The following is a 15,003-nucleotide window of genomic DNA, read 5'->3' on the forward strand; positions in this document are numbered from 1 at the left end:
TCAATTTACAATCGCCAAAATGTGGAAACAGCCTAAATGTCCACCAACCCAGGAATGGATTAACAAGCTGTGGTATATGTACACCATGGAATACTATTCAGCCATTAAAAAAAATGGAGACTTTACATCCTTCGTATTAACCTGGATGGAAGTGGAAGACATTATTCTTAGTAAAGCATCACAAGAATGGAGAAGCAAAAAACAAACAATAACAAAATAAATTATGCATCACAATCAAGTTGGTTTTATCCCAGTGTATGTAAATCTGTAAAAATAACACACCACATAAATAAAATTGAAAACAAAGAAAAAAAAAAAAAAAGAATGGAGAAGCATGAATCCTATGTACTCAATTTTGATATGAGGACAATTAATGACAATTAAGGTTATGGGGGGGGAACAGAAAGAGGGAAGGAGGGAGGTGGGTGGGGCCTTGGTGTGTGTCACACTTTATGGGGGCAAGACATGATTGCAAGAGGGACTTTACCTAACAATTGCAATCAGTGTAACTGGCTTATTGTACCCTCAATGAATCCCCAACAATAAAAAAAAAAAAAAAGAAATTGAAAAAAAAAAAAAAGAATTTATTCAATATTATTTATAATAGTGAAAAAATAGAAATTAATAAGAGTTATTATGCTAATGGAATATTGTGCAGGTATCAAAAAGCATGTCTTTAAGGAATATGTAATGACTCAGAAAAATGTTACTAGGTCCATAAATGAAAAGATCTACATAAAATATAAAATGTGCATACATGAAGTATTAAAATTATGAATAAAGTTTATTTACACTGCACTTTAATTAAGAATTGATGATGATGCCCATTGATCCACGAATGGATTAATAAATTGTGGTATATGTACACCATGGAATATTATGCAGCCTTAAAGAAAGATGGAGACTTTACCTCTTTCATGTTTACATGGATGGAGCTGGAACATATTCTTCTTAGTAAAGTATCTCGAAAATGGAAAAAAAAGTATCCAACGTACTCAGCCCTACTATGAAACTAATTTATGGCTTTCACATGAAAGCTATAACCCTGTTGGGGAGACAGCAGTATTCGCAATACCTGGGAGGTGACTATAAATGCCAAATTTCAGTTCCTGCCCCAGACTGACCATATTTCAACAAGACCCCCAGAGATTTCTATGCGTGTTGGCATTCGAGGAGCACTGCCTGCATTTAGGAGCACTGCCTGCATTTAACCCCTGAAGGCTGAGACCACATCAGGTTTACAGACCAGCTTGTAGGAGCGCGTTTTATCTTTCTTTTCAGATGCCAGTCTGCTGATGACCTTTTGTGTGACAGAATTCTGTCCGAGGTTCACAGTCACTGTAACTGACACCTGACAGTGAGGAGATAATGGGGAGAACTGCAGACCACTCCAACCTTAATTATTGGAGTGAACCTTATCTACCGTAAATCACCTTATCATTGTAAACTATCAAGATGGCTTAGGTCAGTTTGCAACCCTATTTTTCCAGTCTGTTCTCGTTCGTAATTTCACATTCACTCTGTGCTTATGTGGTGAACTCTGTCTCCCTGGGCACATGGCAGTCTCTAAGAGGGCAGAAACAGGTTTTATGTTGTCTCCGATGAAGTGTGTAGCACTGTTACCACTAGACACACAATAAAAACTTAATCATTGTTAAAAAAGAGAAAGCTATAACCCTGTTATAACCTAAGAATAGGGGGAAGGGGGAGGTGGGTGGAGGCAGGGTGATTGGTGGGATTACACCTGTGGTGCATCTTACAAGGGTACATGTGAAACTTAGTAAATGTAGAATGTAAATGTCTTAACACAATAACTAAGAAAATGCCAGGAAGGCTATGTTAACCAGTGTGATGAAAATGTGTCAAACAGTCTATAAAACCAGTGTATGGTGCCCTATGATCCCATTAATGTACACAGCTATGATTTAATTGAAAACAAAGAGAGAGAAAAAAAAATAAAAAAATAAAGAATTGATGATGAATATTTATACTTTTGTAATTTACGAAACGATAAATAATTTTTAAAAGAAAACCACACACTTGCCCTATACTACTGTATATCTAAAATTTTGTTCAGGTAAGTATTTAAAAGACTATTTACCTATAAAAATGCACTTCCAGCAAGGCACTGTGGCTCACACCTGTCATCCTAGCGCTCTAGGAGACTGAGGTGGGAGGATCACTTGACCTCAGGAGTTCAAGACCAGCCTGAGCAGGAGCAAAACTGCATCTCTGCTAAAAATAGAAAAATTAACTAGGCATTGTGGCAGGTGCCTGTAACCCAGCTACTTGGGAGGCTGAGGCAGGAGGATCACTAGAACTCTGAAGTTTGAGGTTGCTGTGAACTAAGGCTGTTGCCATGGCACTCTAGCCTGGGCAACAGAGTGAGACTCTGTCAATCAATCAGTCAATAAAAATACACTTCCTAGCAGAGAATTTCTCTTAAATCTAGTAATTGTTGAGATTTTGCTATGTGCCAGACAAGTTTCGCATATGTGACCTTACTTTCAAATAGGACTATCATCATCACTCCATTTCAGAGAGAAAAAGTTGAGGGTCTGAGAAATAAAGTGCGACATCCAAGAAGTGAGAAAACCAGATCAGCCTTTCTCCACATTCAGTTCCTCTGTCCAACATACAGCCCCAAACCGGTTCACACGGAATAATCTTTCTAAAGGCACAATATACTCTACTATGCTTTCAGTTCAGGAGGTGTATATAGTATACGGTTGTTAGGATGATACAATTTGCTTTTAAATATTTCAGCACATGCAGTATAATATTACAGTGTGTATTAGTTCAAGTTATATTATGTACACCAAGTGCAGTCAGTTGTGGGCTTTGCACTCCAAGCGTTGTCTGTGGGCATTCTAATCAGCAACCTCACTCTCCAGAAACTTCAGTTAAACATCAGAGGTTTTGATAATTAGCACAATGAACACTAAAATTGTGAATTTTCACTGGTGAAGTTACTGGCTAACAAGCATAATGGGTATTAGAAATAGACTCTCATTAATTCAATGAATGGGCCTTAGGATATGGGGGTTTTAGCTCAAAATTCTGAAGATGCAGCATCCTTGCACCATTAAGGTGTCAGTCTCAGCAACCCTTCCACCCCCCAACTTTAGGAATAGCACCCACAGTTTATGCCTAAATGGTGCTGTGGCCAACCACTGAATCAGAAGACTCTGGATGTATGACACTATTTGTGAAATAGCTGAAATCTTGCCTTTGGAATATTATCTGCTCTGCCTTCAGTGAACTATTAGTGCAATTCCTGGTCAGGGGACCCAAAAGGATGAAGACTTAATCAAACTTACAGAACAGGTAAACTATTTTGTCCCTATTTGTAAATAGATGATTGGTAAATGCCTATATGTACTGCAGAAATTTTTCATAAGCTGTTATTGAGGTTTCAGGGATGCTACTGACCTTTACCAACCTGCAATTATCCTCAATTTCCAGTATGTGCTTAACACTCGTGCTAACAACTTGGCATATGAATTGGCTTAGGTCCATGGCAGACAGCTTCTGACATGGCTCCCAGTGACCCCTGCCTCCTGCCATTTATGCCCTATGTAATTTCCTTCACATGAGTGCAGGCTAAATCTGTGACTTGCTTCTAATAAATAGAAAACAGAAAAATAAAGAGATGTTAGTTAAAAAAAAACCAGAAACTTTGATATTTCACCTTGCTAGCACTCTCTTGCTCTCTCACTCTCTTGCTGCCATGTTATGAGGTGCTCTACAGAGAGCCCAGTGTGGCAAGGAACAAAGAGGGACCAGCTGAATACTATCATCAGCAACCACGTGAGTGAATCTGGAATTGACTCCTCCCCACTGATCCTTCAAATGAGTGTGCAGCCCCCAGACAACATCTTGATTATATCCTTACGAAACCTTAAAGCAGACCCACCTAACCTGTGCCCAGACTCCTGACGGCAGAAACATAAAAATAATATGTGTCATTTTAAGCTACAAGGAATTGGAGTAATTTGCTATACAGCAATAAATAACTAAAAGTGTTAGTTTGCAAAAATGATGTAAACAGTAGCAAGGTTTTTTCAGATTCCCATTTGGACTGCATATATAGTATCTCAACTGTTTTTTTCAATCCCAGGGAATTATCTTTCACTACTAAAATAGATTTTTGTAAGGCTAAAATAACAAGCACACAGCCTAAGGAAGCAGTATGTTCAGATCTCTTTAGCTGGAGTATGTCCAGGCCAGACCTTCCACAAAGCAATGTTCACACTATTTGACTTGCCCCCATTGTTTCAGTGACAAATACTTCACACTCTGTTGAATTCAATCTCTCTCTGCTTCAGCTTCCTGATCAACACAATAAGGATAATGATGGAACTAATAATGGGGCCTTGCCAGGAGAGTAGCTGAAATAACAAATTATTTTATCACACATTGAAAATGTATTTCACAAACTTAAAAAAAAAAAAAAATACCACCTCTGTACAATTGCATACTGAGAGGTCTGCATTTCCACAGCATTTGTGGTACTCGCTAAGCCCTCAGACAAACCAGGCTACAAGGAACACTTGTGTAACAGGATTGTCATCCCCTGCATTACCTCCTCAGCCTCTTCTGAAAAGTAAAATGTGGAATTTGTGAGCAACTCTGTGGTGGTTCACTACAAAGTTATTTGGTTTGAATTCAAAATTGAGGGGTTTTGGAAAGGGGGGGTATTTATTTTATTTATTTATTTTTTGACGGTAGAGCTATAACTGTTTTGCTTTTACTTAGACAAGTGGAGACAAAAACCCCAAAAGACAGTTGTGACCCATGTATTCATAGTATAAGGCATGCTGTCTCAGTAGGGGCAATATCAAAAACAGGTAAAAATTTGTTCTTGTGAGCAAAACATACCTAAACTTTCTATATGTAAATCAAGGATATAAACTAGTACACAGATCATCAGTATATCCATGATATCAAGATGTCACAATGAAAGGAGCAATTAGGGAGAAAAGGTGTCTAAAAAGTCTTCTTAGGGGGGTGAAAATGGAAAAAAAGGTTGAGAAACGCTGACCTAAGGGAATCCCTCACAAAACTGGGGAGCACCAGCAGAGTTATCCCCACACTAGAGAGCACTCAGGATCTCAGTTTTGGATTCCTGAGCTCTGAGTTAACTGTGCCCTGGGTTCCTTCCAGCTGTGCTTCACACAGTGGTTGGCAATTCCCTACGGCTGGAGAAATGTGCGTGAAGCTTTTCATGTGGCAGACTTCCACCAATCCCTATTGTCCTTCAAGTCTTTCTCTTTGTTTTCTTGATCTGTTTTTTAAATATACCTGCTTACCTCAAAGTACATTAAACATATTAGCCTGCCTTGAGGTAAGTAAGTACCTGTCCTTGTCATGTTTTTGGTGCTTCTGACATATCTGCCGTTGGCCATCACGGGTCACAACTGCCTACCAGACATGCAATCGTGGCTGAGAGACACAGACTGTGGCAGAGTTAAGGGACAAGCAAATGCCTCTCAGACTGAGGAACATCCCAGCTAGTATGTCCACTGGCGCTCAGTAGCAGAGTACAGTACATATAGCACTCACAGACTTGAGAAAAACACACAGTAAGGGTACCACCCATTGCTATAATGTACACAGACAGCCATCTCAAAGAAAGTTGTTCAATCTCACCACTTGTATTCAATATAAGTACTGAAAGTCCTAGCCAGAACAATCAGGCAAGAGAAAGTAATACAACGCATCCAAGTAAAAAGAGGAAAAAGTAAAATTGTGTCTGTCTGCTGATGGCATGATCTCATATATAGAAAGCCCTAAAGACTCCATTTAAAAACTGCTAGAACTGGTAAACAAACTTAGTAAAGTTCCAGGATACAAAAATCAAAATACAAGGGCCAGGTGCAGTGGATCACACCTGCAATCCCAGCATTCTAGGAAGCCAAGGCAGGTGGATTGCTTGAGCTCACAGGTTAGAGACCAGCCTGAGCCAGAGTGAGACCCCATCTCTAAAAATAGCTAGGCATTGTGGTGGGTGCCTGTAGTCCCAACTACTCAGGAGGCTGAGGCAAGAGCTTGAGGTTGCTGTGAGCTATGATGCCACAGCTCTACCGAGGGCAACAAAGTGAGACTCTGTCTCAAAAACAAAAACAAAAATCAACATACAAAAAGCAATAGCATTTCTAAACATTAACAATGAAATAGCCAACAAAGAAATCAAGAAAACAATCCTATTGTGTGTATATATACATATTTTTTGTTTGTTTGTTTGTTTGTTTGTTAATCCAATCATGGGGTTGATGGGCATTTGGTTTGCTTCCATGACTTGGCAATTCTTCTTACTAAAGTGTCTCAAAACTGGGAAAAAAGTATCCAATGTACTCAATACTAATATGAAACCAATATATAAGCAACTACATGCCCACACAAAAGATAAAACACAAAAATAGTCTAGTAAGAGGGAGGAGAGAGTAGGGAGGAGGGAGGGGTTAGGTGGGAGAATGTTTGGGGGGAAGAATGATTGGAGGGAGGAGGGAAGGCAATTGGCAGGATCTCACCTAATGTGCACAATGTCAGAGTGTTCCACACTACTGGGTAAAGGGCTCAACTACAACTTGAACTTTACCTTAGAACTGAAAGCAATGTAACATAAAAATTCGTACTCTCATATTAATTTGAAATAAAAAAAGAAAACAATTCCATTTATGATAGCTATATATATTTAGGAATAAATATAATGAAAGAGGTGTAAGATCTCTATACTGAAAAGTACAAAACACTGATGAAGAAATTAAAGACCAAAATAAATGGAACAATACCCTATGTTCATGTTTTAAAAGAATTAATAATGTTAAAATGTCTATACTCCCAAAGTGTTCTACAGATTCAATATAATCCATATTAAAATTCCAATGTCACTTTTCACAGAAATAGAAAAACAATCCCAAAATTCATATGGATCCACAATAAACCTTAAAGCAACCTTAAGGAAAAAAATAAAAAGTTAGAGGCATCTACAGTCAATTAATAATAGGTGCCAAAAACACAAGGAAGAAAAAAGTTTCTTTTTTTTTTGAGACAGAGTCTCACTCTGTCATCCTGGGTAGAGTGCTGTGGCGTCACAGCTCACAGCAACTTCTAACTCTCGGACTTACGCGATTCTTTTGCCTCAGCCTCCCAAGTAGCTGGGACTATAGGCGCCCGCCACAATGCCCGGCTATTTTGTTGTTGTTGTTGCAGTTGTCATTGTTGTTTAGCTGGCCCAGGCTGGGTTTGAACCCACCATCCTCATTGTATGTGGCTGGTGCCTTAACCACTGTGCTTGGGAAGCTGAGCCAGAAAAAAAGTTTCTTTAACAAATGTTGCTGAGAGAGCTGGCTATCCATACAAAGAAGAATATCACTGCACCCCTATCTCACACCATATACAAAAATCAACACAAAATGGACTGAAGACTTAAACACAGACCTGAAACTAAAACTACTACCCTGTTTCCTCGAAAATAAGACAGTGTCTTATTTTAAGGTGTGCTCCCAAAGATGCGCTAGGTCTTATTTTCAGGGGACGTCTTATCTTTCCAGTAAGTAGGTCTTATTTTCGGAGGATGTCTTATTTTCAGGGAAATGGGGTAGAAGAAAACAGGGGAAAAGCTCCCCAGCTCCACAGGGAAAAGCTCCCCACCTCCATGACTTCAGTCTGGGCAATAAATTTCTGAATTTGACCTCAAAAGCAAAAACAGACAAAGGGGATTGGATCAAACTAAAAAGCTTATGCATGGCAAAAGAAACAATTAACAGAGTGAAGAGACAACCTATGGACTGGGAGAAAATATCTGTAAGCCATACATCTGATAAGGGATTAATATCTAAATACATAAGGAACTCAAACAACTCTAAAGACAGAAGATAACTCAATTGAAAAATAGACAAAGGACCTAAGTAGCTATTTCTCAAAAGAAGACACTACAAATGGCCAAAAGGTATATGAAAAAATTCTCAACATCACTAATCTAGGGAAATGCAAATTAGAGCCACAATGAGATACCATCTCACACTCATTAGAAGAGCTATTACCAAAAAGATGAAAGGTAAGTGTTGGAGAAAACACAGAGAAAAAGGAGCCCTTGTACGCTGTTGATAGAAATGTAAATTAGTGCAGTCATTATGGATCACAACAGAGAGGTTCCTCAGAAACCTAAAAACAGAACTACCATACCATCCAGCAATCCTACATCTAAGTATTCATCCAAAAAATTTTAAATCAGTATGTCAAAGAAATGTCTGTACTCCCAAGTTCACTGCAGCATTATTCACAATAGTAAAGATAAAGAATCAACCTAAGTGTCCAACCACAGATCACTGGATGAAGAAAGCACAGTACACTATTTAGCATACTACTCAGCCATAAAAAGAAGGACATCTTGTCATTTGTGAAAATGAGGAGGATATTGAAGAAGTACCCTAAACCCCATAAAAGCATCAATGTACAAAGTTATGATTTAATAAAAAAAAAATTTAAAAAAAAAAAGGATGAACCTGGAGGACATTCTGCAAAGTGAAATAATCAAGGCACAGCAGGACGAACACTGTATGCTCTCACTTCTATGAGGAATCCAAAAGAGTCAAACTCATAGGAGCAGAGAACAGGAAGGTGGTCACCAGAGGCACGGGGTACAGAGGGAGAAAGAAGAGAAGTTGGTCAAAGGGTACGGAGTTTCAGTTAGACAGGAGAAGTAAAGCTTTTGAGATCTATTGCACAGTATGTTGACTATTGTTAATAATCGCTGGATTATAAATTGAAAAATTACCAAGAGAATAAAGTTCCAATGTTCTCACCAAAAAAATGGTATCATGTTAATAAATTTAACTTAATCATGTTGTATACTTGCACCAAAACATCACATTGTACCCCATAAATACGTACAATTAAAATTTGTCAATTAAATTTAAAAAATACTTTTAAGTAGTTCCTCAAAATGTTAAACACATAATTACCATATAGTTTAGCAATTCCACTTCTGGGTATACACCCAAAAGAATTAAAATCAGGAACTTAAACCGATATTTATATATCTATGTTCGTAGGCGCAGTATTCACAATAGCAAAAAGGAAGAAGCAACTCAAGTGTCCACCAACGAATGACTAGACAAAAAAATGTGATATATACTTGTAATAAAATAGTATTCACCCTTAAACAGAAGAGAATTCTAACACCTGCTACAATATAGATGAATCCTAAAAACATATGCTAAGTGAAATAAGGCAGTCACAAAAAAACAAATACTGTATCATTCTACTTATATGAAATACTTAAATAAATCACACTCAGAGAAAAAATTAGAATAGAATGGTGGTTTCCAGGGGCAGACAGGTGAGGGGGACAGAGAGTTATTGTTTAATGGTTATAAAGTTCCTGTTTTAGAAGATGAACAAAGTTCTGGAGACAGATGGTGGCAATGACGGCCCAACACTATTCACTGTGTGAATGCACTAACACTAATGAACTGCACTCTTTAAAAGGCAAACTGTTGTGTACATTTTCCAACATTAAAAAACTTTAAATATTCCTTTTTCATATTAAGATTTTTAAAAAAATAGTACAATAAATTCACGGTACATGAGAAAGTGGGGAGAAAAGATATGCTATTACAGTAAAAATGATAGAAATGCCAGCTAAATACACCCTCAACCTGCCTGGCACTCTGGAATTTAGGCTGTCATCTGGATGACAGGAGTGAGGACTCACTAGCCACTCAAAGGTGCTTTCATGCAGCATGGCTCCCATTGCGCTGGCCCATTCCAAGTTCTTCCACTGTAACTGAGTTCCTGTTCTTGCACTCCTCCATCCTTGCTGCGCACACCACAGCATCTCACTCTGGTTCAATCAAGCACATACAACTTGCCCCATGCAAGCAGCTGAAGTGCAGAGATCACAGATGTAGCACTGTGATGTAGTGATTAAGAGCACTCTGGAGTCAGACAAGCTTGGGTTCAAAACTTACAAATTCTGTGGCCTTGAGAAAACTGCCTCGCCACCTGGGACCTCAGTTTCCCTACACATCAAATGGCAATAATAATTCCTGCCTCACTGCATTGTTCAGAAAAGCAGATAAAGCAATGCATGCCAAGCACAGTGCTTGACATCTACTCGGCTCTTGTAAGCACTAGTTGTTATTTTAATATCCTTCTCAGCACTGATCGCGGTGCTGGCACTGAACGCCAAGCGGGGCTCAATAAATTTTCAGCCTCAGCAGATGTTTATTCATTGTTGGCCACGCTTCCTGCCCTGAGCCAGATGTCCCAGAAGTAAAGGTGCCTCCGACAGCCTCTATCGTATGAATTATGTCTCATTCTTATTTGTGTCTCCAGGCATCCTCCTCAATGCCTGGCACATAGATGACACTCAAAAAGCTCTAGTGCAGTTGAACATCTGAGTTTAAAAAATACGTATAACCATGAACAGAAAACATGTTCTAGAAAGATGTGATTATGATGATTCTGATTTCTTTTTAATTCTAAAAATAAAGAGAACACGTTTTGTATATTTGACCTGTGTTCTTCAATTTACAGAAAGCTTTCAAAGTTTTCACACAAATCTGTGAGAACACATTAAAATCCTCATTTTGCAGACAAACTTAGGATCAGAGGAGCAAAGTGACCTGTATTGGTTACAAAGGCGATGAGAGAGAGCTCAGCAGGCTGTCAGTTCAGAACTGCTTCTGTTTCAAGGACATATCTGTTGGCTGGACCAACGGGAAATGCCCATTCTCCTGACTTCCATTCAAAGAAGAAAGTTGGGTCAGATTGGTGTATGGAAAGTCCACATTTTGTCAGAAAGGCCCTCACACTGCAAGCTGCCTCAGAATAATAGAGGAAGGAGAAAAGAGCAACTGAACAGACTCCCAGAGGCACCGCAACACACATGACCTTGGCTGGGGATCCCCATCAAAAGCCATTTTTTAATTTATGAATACAGAAATGTAAAGTTTGTGAGCACCTAGTTTTGCTTTTTTAGGAAAAAAACACAGATATCAGACCCTTACCTTACCACTACTGAACAGACTCAGGGATAAGGTCCTAAATGGAAAATCAAGTCAACTAAAGACTCCTGGTGACTTCACAGAAGCCACGTGCACAGGCTCAGCAGTGAAGGCTTGCTGGGAAGTCAGGCTGATACAGGAAAACATGGCCACGCAGATAAAAGGTAAAAGTCACTTAAGCATAAAGGGCTCCTAAAAGTGAAAAGTTAATTAATCCTGAGCTTTTCAAAAAAGAAAAAATAAAAGTCAGAAAAGGCAAAAGCTATTGGGAAAAAGATATTCTTACTTCTAAGCATAACACATAAGTGACAATAAAAAGGAATCACTTGGCATTTATTACTTTAAAAAACTGAAGTCCCCGAATTATTTCTATTATAGATAATACTCATCAGAAACCAATTGTGAACCTCACTGTGCCTTCTATTTCCTTTCTACTGATTTCTATATAAATGTACTGAACACTGACCAATGTACTATGAGTTGGGGTGGAATCAGCATTGACACTAATAACACGTCCACTCTGCCATCAAGCAACATGGATGACAACCAGGGGACCATGTCAGAAACTTTTAGGAGTATTTACCCCACCCACCATACCTTTTTCTAAGAAGTACCAACCCCGGTCCACGAGAGGGGATAAGCCACATTTGTTCAACCTAACCTGCACCCTCCTGGTGGTGCTTGACCTGGAAGACCTAACAAGAGTCCTTTCCAAAGAATGAAGTAAAAAAGGAAATAAGCAGACAGTCTTTTTGTTGCCGGAATTCTGTACAACATGCATACCTTGACAGTGGAAGTCCACAGACCACTATACATCCTGGAGCACAGAGAAAACCAGATCACCACAGTAAGCAAAGATTCCACTTCATTTATCTGAGGGCTACACAGTAAAGTGGCAAGTGGTTAAGTCTTATTGATGAAAGATGGAGATTCCAGTCCTGACTCTACCTTTTGCTAGTTTTGTGACCCCAAATAAATCCATTTAGACCATATTTAGCACAGTCCCTATAGCAAAGCATGTGCTCAATACACATCTGTAAGAGGAAGGCAGGCAGAAATGCAGTTAACACATATTGGGTGCACTTATCTTTTCAAGTCATTTCTCATTAATAAAATAGACATAAAATGTACACTTTATGTATCTCGAACAGAATCAGAACATACACAACCACTGGACAATTAAATGTCTTTAATAGGTTTGGATTGATAGGTCAAATGTAGACCCACTTGGGTTAGTCAAACAATATTTATCTAAAACAGGGGTTGGCAAATTATACTCCATAGGCCAAATCCAGCCCACTACCTGATTTTGAGACGCAGTCTCAAGCTGTCACCCTGGATAGAGTGCGGTGGCATCACAGCTCACGGCAACCTCTAACTCTTGGGCTCAAGTGATTCTCCTGCCTCAGCCTCCCAAGTAGCTGGGACTACAGGCGCCCACCACAACGCCTGGCCATTTTTTAATTGCCCTTCTTGTTTTAGCTGGCCCGGGCTGGGTCTGAACCCAGCAGCCTCAGTGTATATGGCTGGCGCCCTACCCACTGAGCTATGGGCACTGCCCCCACTTTTATATGGTCCACAAGAGAAGAATGACTTTAATAAATGAACATTTTCAATCAATCTGATGATAGGATACTAGTTTTGAACCCCAATTCAGCTAAATTTTATTAAAAAAAAAAAATTCCATTCTTCTGATTACCAAAAAATTATACTCCATTATTATGTAATACAGTGTTTAAAGGATGGATATGAAGTCAACTCAGGGACATGGCAATGAAATTATTTTTTGTTCATCAGCTCCACTATTTTTAGAATGCAACTTTATAGAACATTGGGGTTTTTACAAATGTGTATATTATAATACAGCAGAAAAACGTTCAATAATGTCTAACTGGGTTAAAGGTGACATCAGACTTTCTAGAAGTTCAACTACCCTCCTTCAAGCCCAGGTTTAAATAGGATGGACCAGTCTGAACATATGCTAGGAACCACCTCAACTGGGCCAAGAACATATCACCAATCTCCACAGTATGTCTACAGCATATAGAACAGTACTGAATATTCCCTCATCACCCTCAGTCTCCCAAACTTCCTGGTCCAGGTTCATTCTTAAACCTAAACTTGCAAAAATGAAAACAAAGATTCCTTACCCAAAAATCTCTTTAGACCAGGCATTAACTCCATCCCACAAAACAAAATCAGATAATATGTATATAAATCCTGGCTAAATTCTAGAAATAAGCAAATCTGATTATCTTCACAATAACAATAACAAAACATTTTGGAGCAATGTTCTATATTCAGCACTGTAACAGGCATATAAAGAATAAATGAGGAATGGGTATAGCCCTAAAGAAGTTTTATTTAATTTTTTTTTAAGACAGAGTCTCCCTGTGTTGCCCAGGATGGCTGGACTTAAACTCTTGGGCGCAAGCAATCTTCCTGTTTCAGCTCCCCAAGTAGCTGAGATTATAGGCACAGGCCACCATGCCCAGCTAAGAAGCTTTTTTTTTTTTTTTTTTTTTTTTATTGTTGGGGATTCATTGAGGGTACAATAAGCCAGGTTACACTGATTGCAATTGCCAGCTAAGAAGCTTTTAAAAATAATGCTATTAAGGCATGAAAATAGAATATATAAATATTATGTGTAATACACAGAAGACAGATTAAAAATGGAACAGGTCTACTTAAAACAGGGTACACAGGACCTTAGAACTCCAACATAGCCTCTGAATAATTTTAGTGGAAGCCTAAATTCCCTGGAAGATAGAGTTTGAAAAATATAAGAATAGACAATTGGGATCTCTATATTTTCCTCATCTATAATATCAAGACAATAATAACAGATATTTTCAAAGGTTTGTGAGGATTAAATGAGATAATAAATAAAAATTCTTTTAACAGTCGGTAGCACATAGTAAGCACTCAATAAATATTGGCTATTATTATCTTTTTCATCAAATAGTGGTCATTATACTATATGTATTATAAATATAATCATTCATTCTATTATTTCTCTTATAAGACTGTAAGTATACTTCATATTTTCATATACTCGTCACTGGCATATTTTTAACTTGAGAACCATAAATGGCACTATAGTTTTATTTTGATTTGGATTTATATAATAATTACCAGGGGTTATTATGTATGCATATATTTATATATTCCCTATATTTTTTCTTGTCATGTCCATATATGAGCCTTATTCAATAACCCTGCTTGAACTCTCACTGTTTCTTAAAATTAATGTTGGTTCAAAACAGAAATAAGTTTACCTTCTGGGCACCCTGTCTTAAGAATGTACTGGCAAAAGTTTCCAAAATGTAGTTGAGAAATCCAGCTCCTGTGATTGAAATCCTGCCTCTTTGAATGAACTCTGTCCTACAAAAAAAGAAAGAAACACAATTTTTATGACTTCTATACTTGGATATGTAAACGACAGACATTTCCAGCAGCATAATTACCACTTAAAATCAACACAAAATAATATAATTAATAAATCAATAACTGACTAGTAAAAGACTGATAAAAGCAATCTTCTAGCATATATATTCTAAATAGCAGTTATACCAAATTAAAGAATATTCATTTAATGCTGCAAAATGCCTTTTAAAATTGAGCTAATTTCCAACAGAATGACCTGGGATAAACTATTTAAACTGTCCGTAAACTCAGTTTCAATCTATTATTTCCCAAGTGTAAAATGGGAATAATCACTGTACCTTCCTTTTACAAATATTGTGACAAGTGTGTAAGTCAATATATACAAGAATCTGATGAGTTCATGACACACAAGCATTTATCAATTGTTAGACACTACTATAATACTAAAAAGAGAAAGACAGAGATAAGACTGGAAAGCCAGAAACCTGCAATGACTTCTTTAATCCTTAATTTAGAGAAGGGAGTGAGAGAGAACAGATGTGCCACCATCTCTACCAATTTTAACTGTCAAAGTTATATCAGTATTAATTATCCCATTTCA

The 15,003-nt window shown here is 38.0% G+C and overlaps 1 protein-coding gene across 8 annotated transcripts in view; it reads right to left on the bottom strand.

Annotated features, from left to right (window-relative positions):
* Nucleotides 1–15,003, bottom strand: part of PRELID2 (PRELI domain containing 2) — a 108,000-nt gene that overhangs the window by 20,535 nt on the left and 72,462 nt on the right. For all 8 annotated transcript variants that reach the window (XM_053567204.1, XM_053567208.1, XM_053567210.1 and 5 more), the window contains one exon: nucleotides 14,294–14,399. In XM_053567204.1, coding sequence (XP_053423179.1) covers nucleotides 14,294–14,399 — 106 coding nt within the window. The remainder of the gene's footprint in view (nucleotides 1–14,293; nucleotides 14,400–15,003) is intronic.

This window comes from Nycticebus coucang, chromosome 17 (genome assembly GCF_027406575.1).
Source record: "Nycticebus coucang isolate mNycCou1 chromosome 17, mNycCou1.pri, whole genome shotgun sequence".
Lineage (NCBI taxonomy): Eukaryota > Metazoa > Chordata > Mammalia > Primates > Lorisidae > Nycticebus > Nycticebus coucang.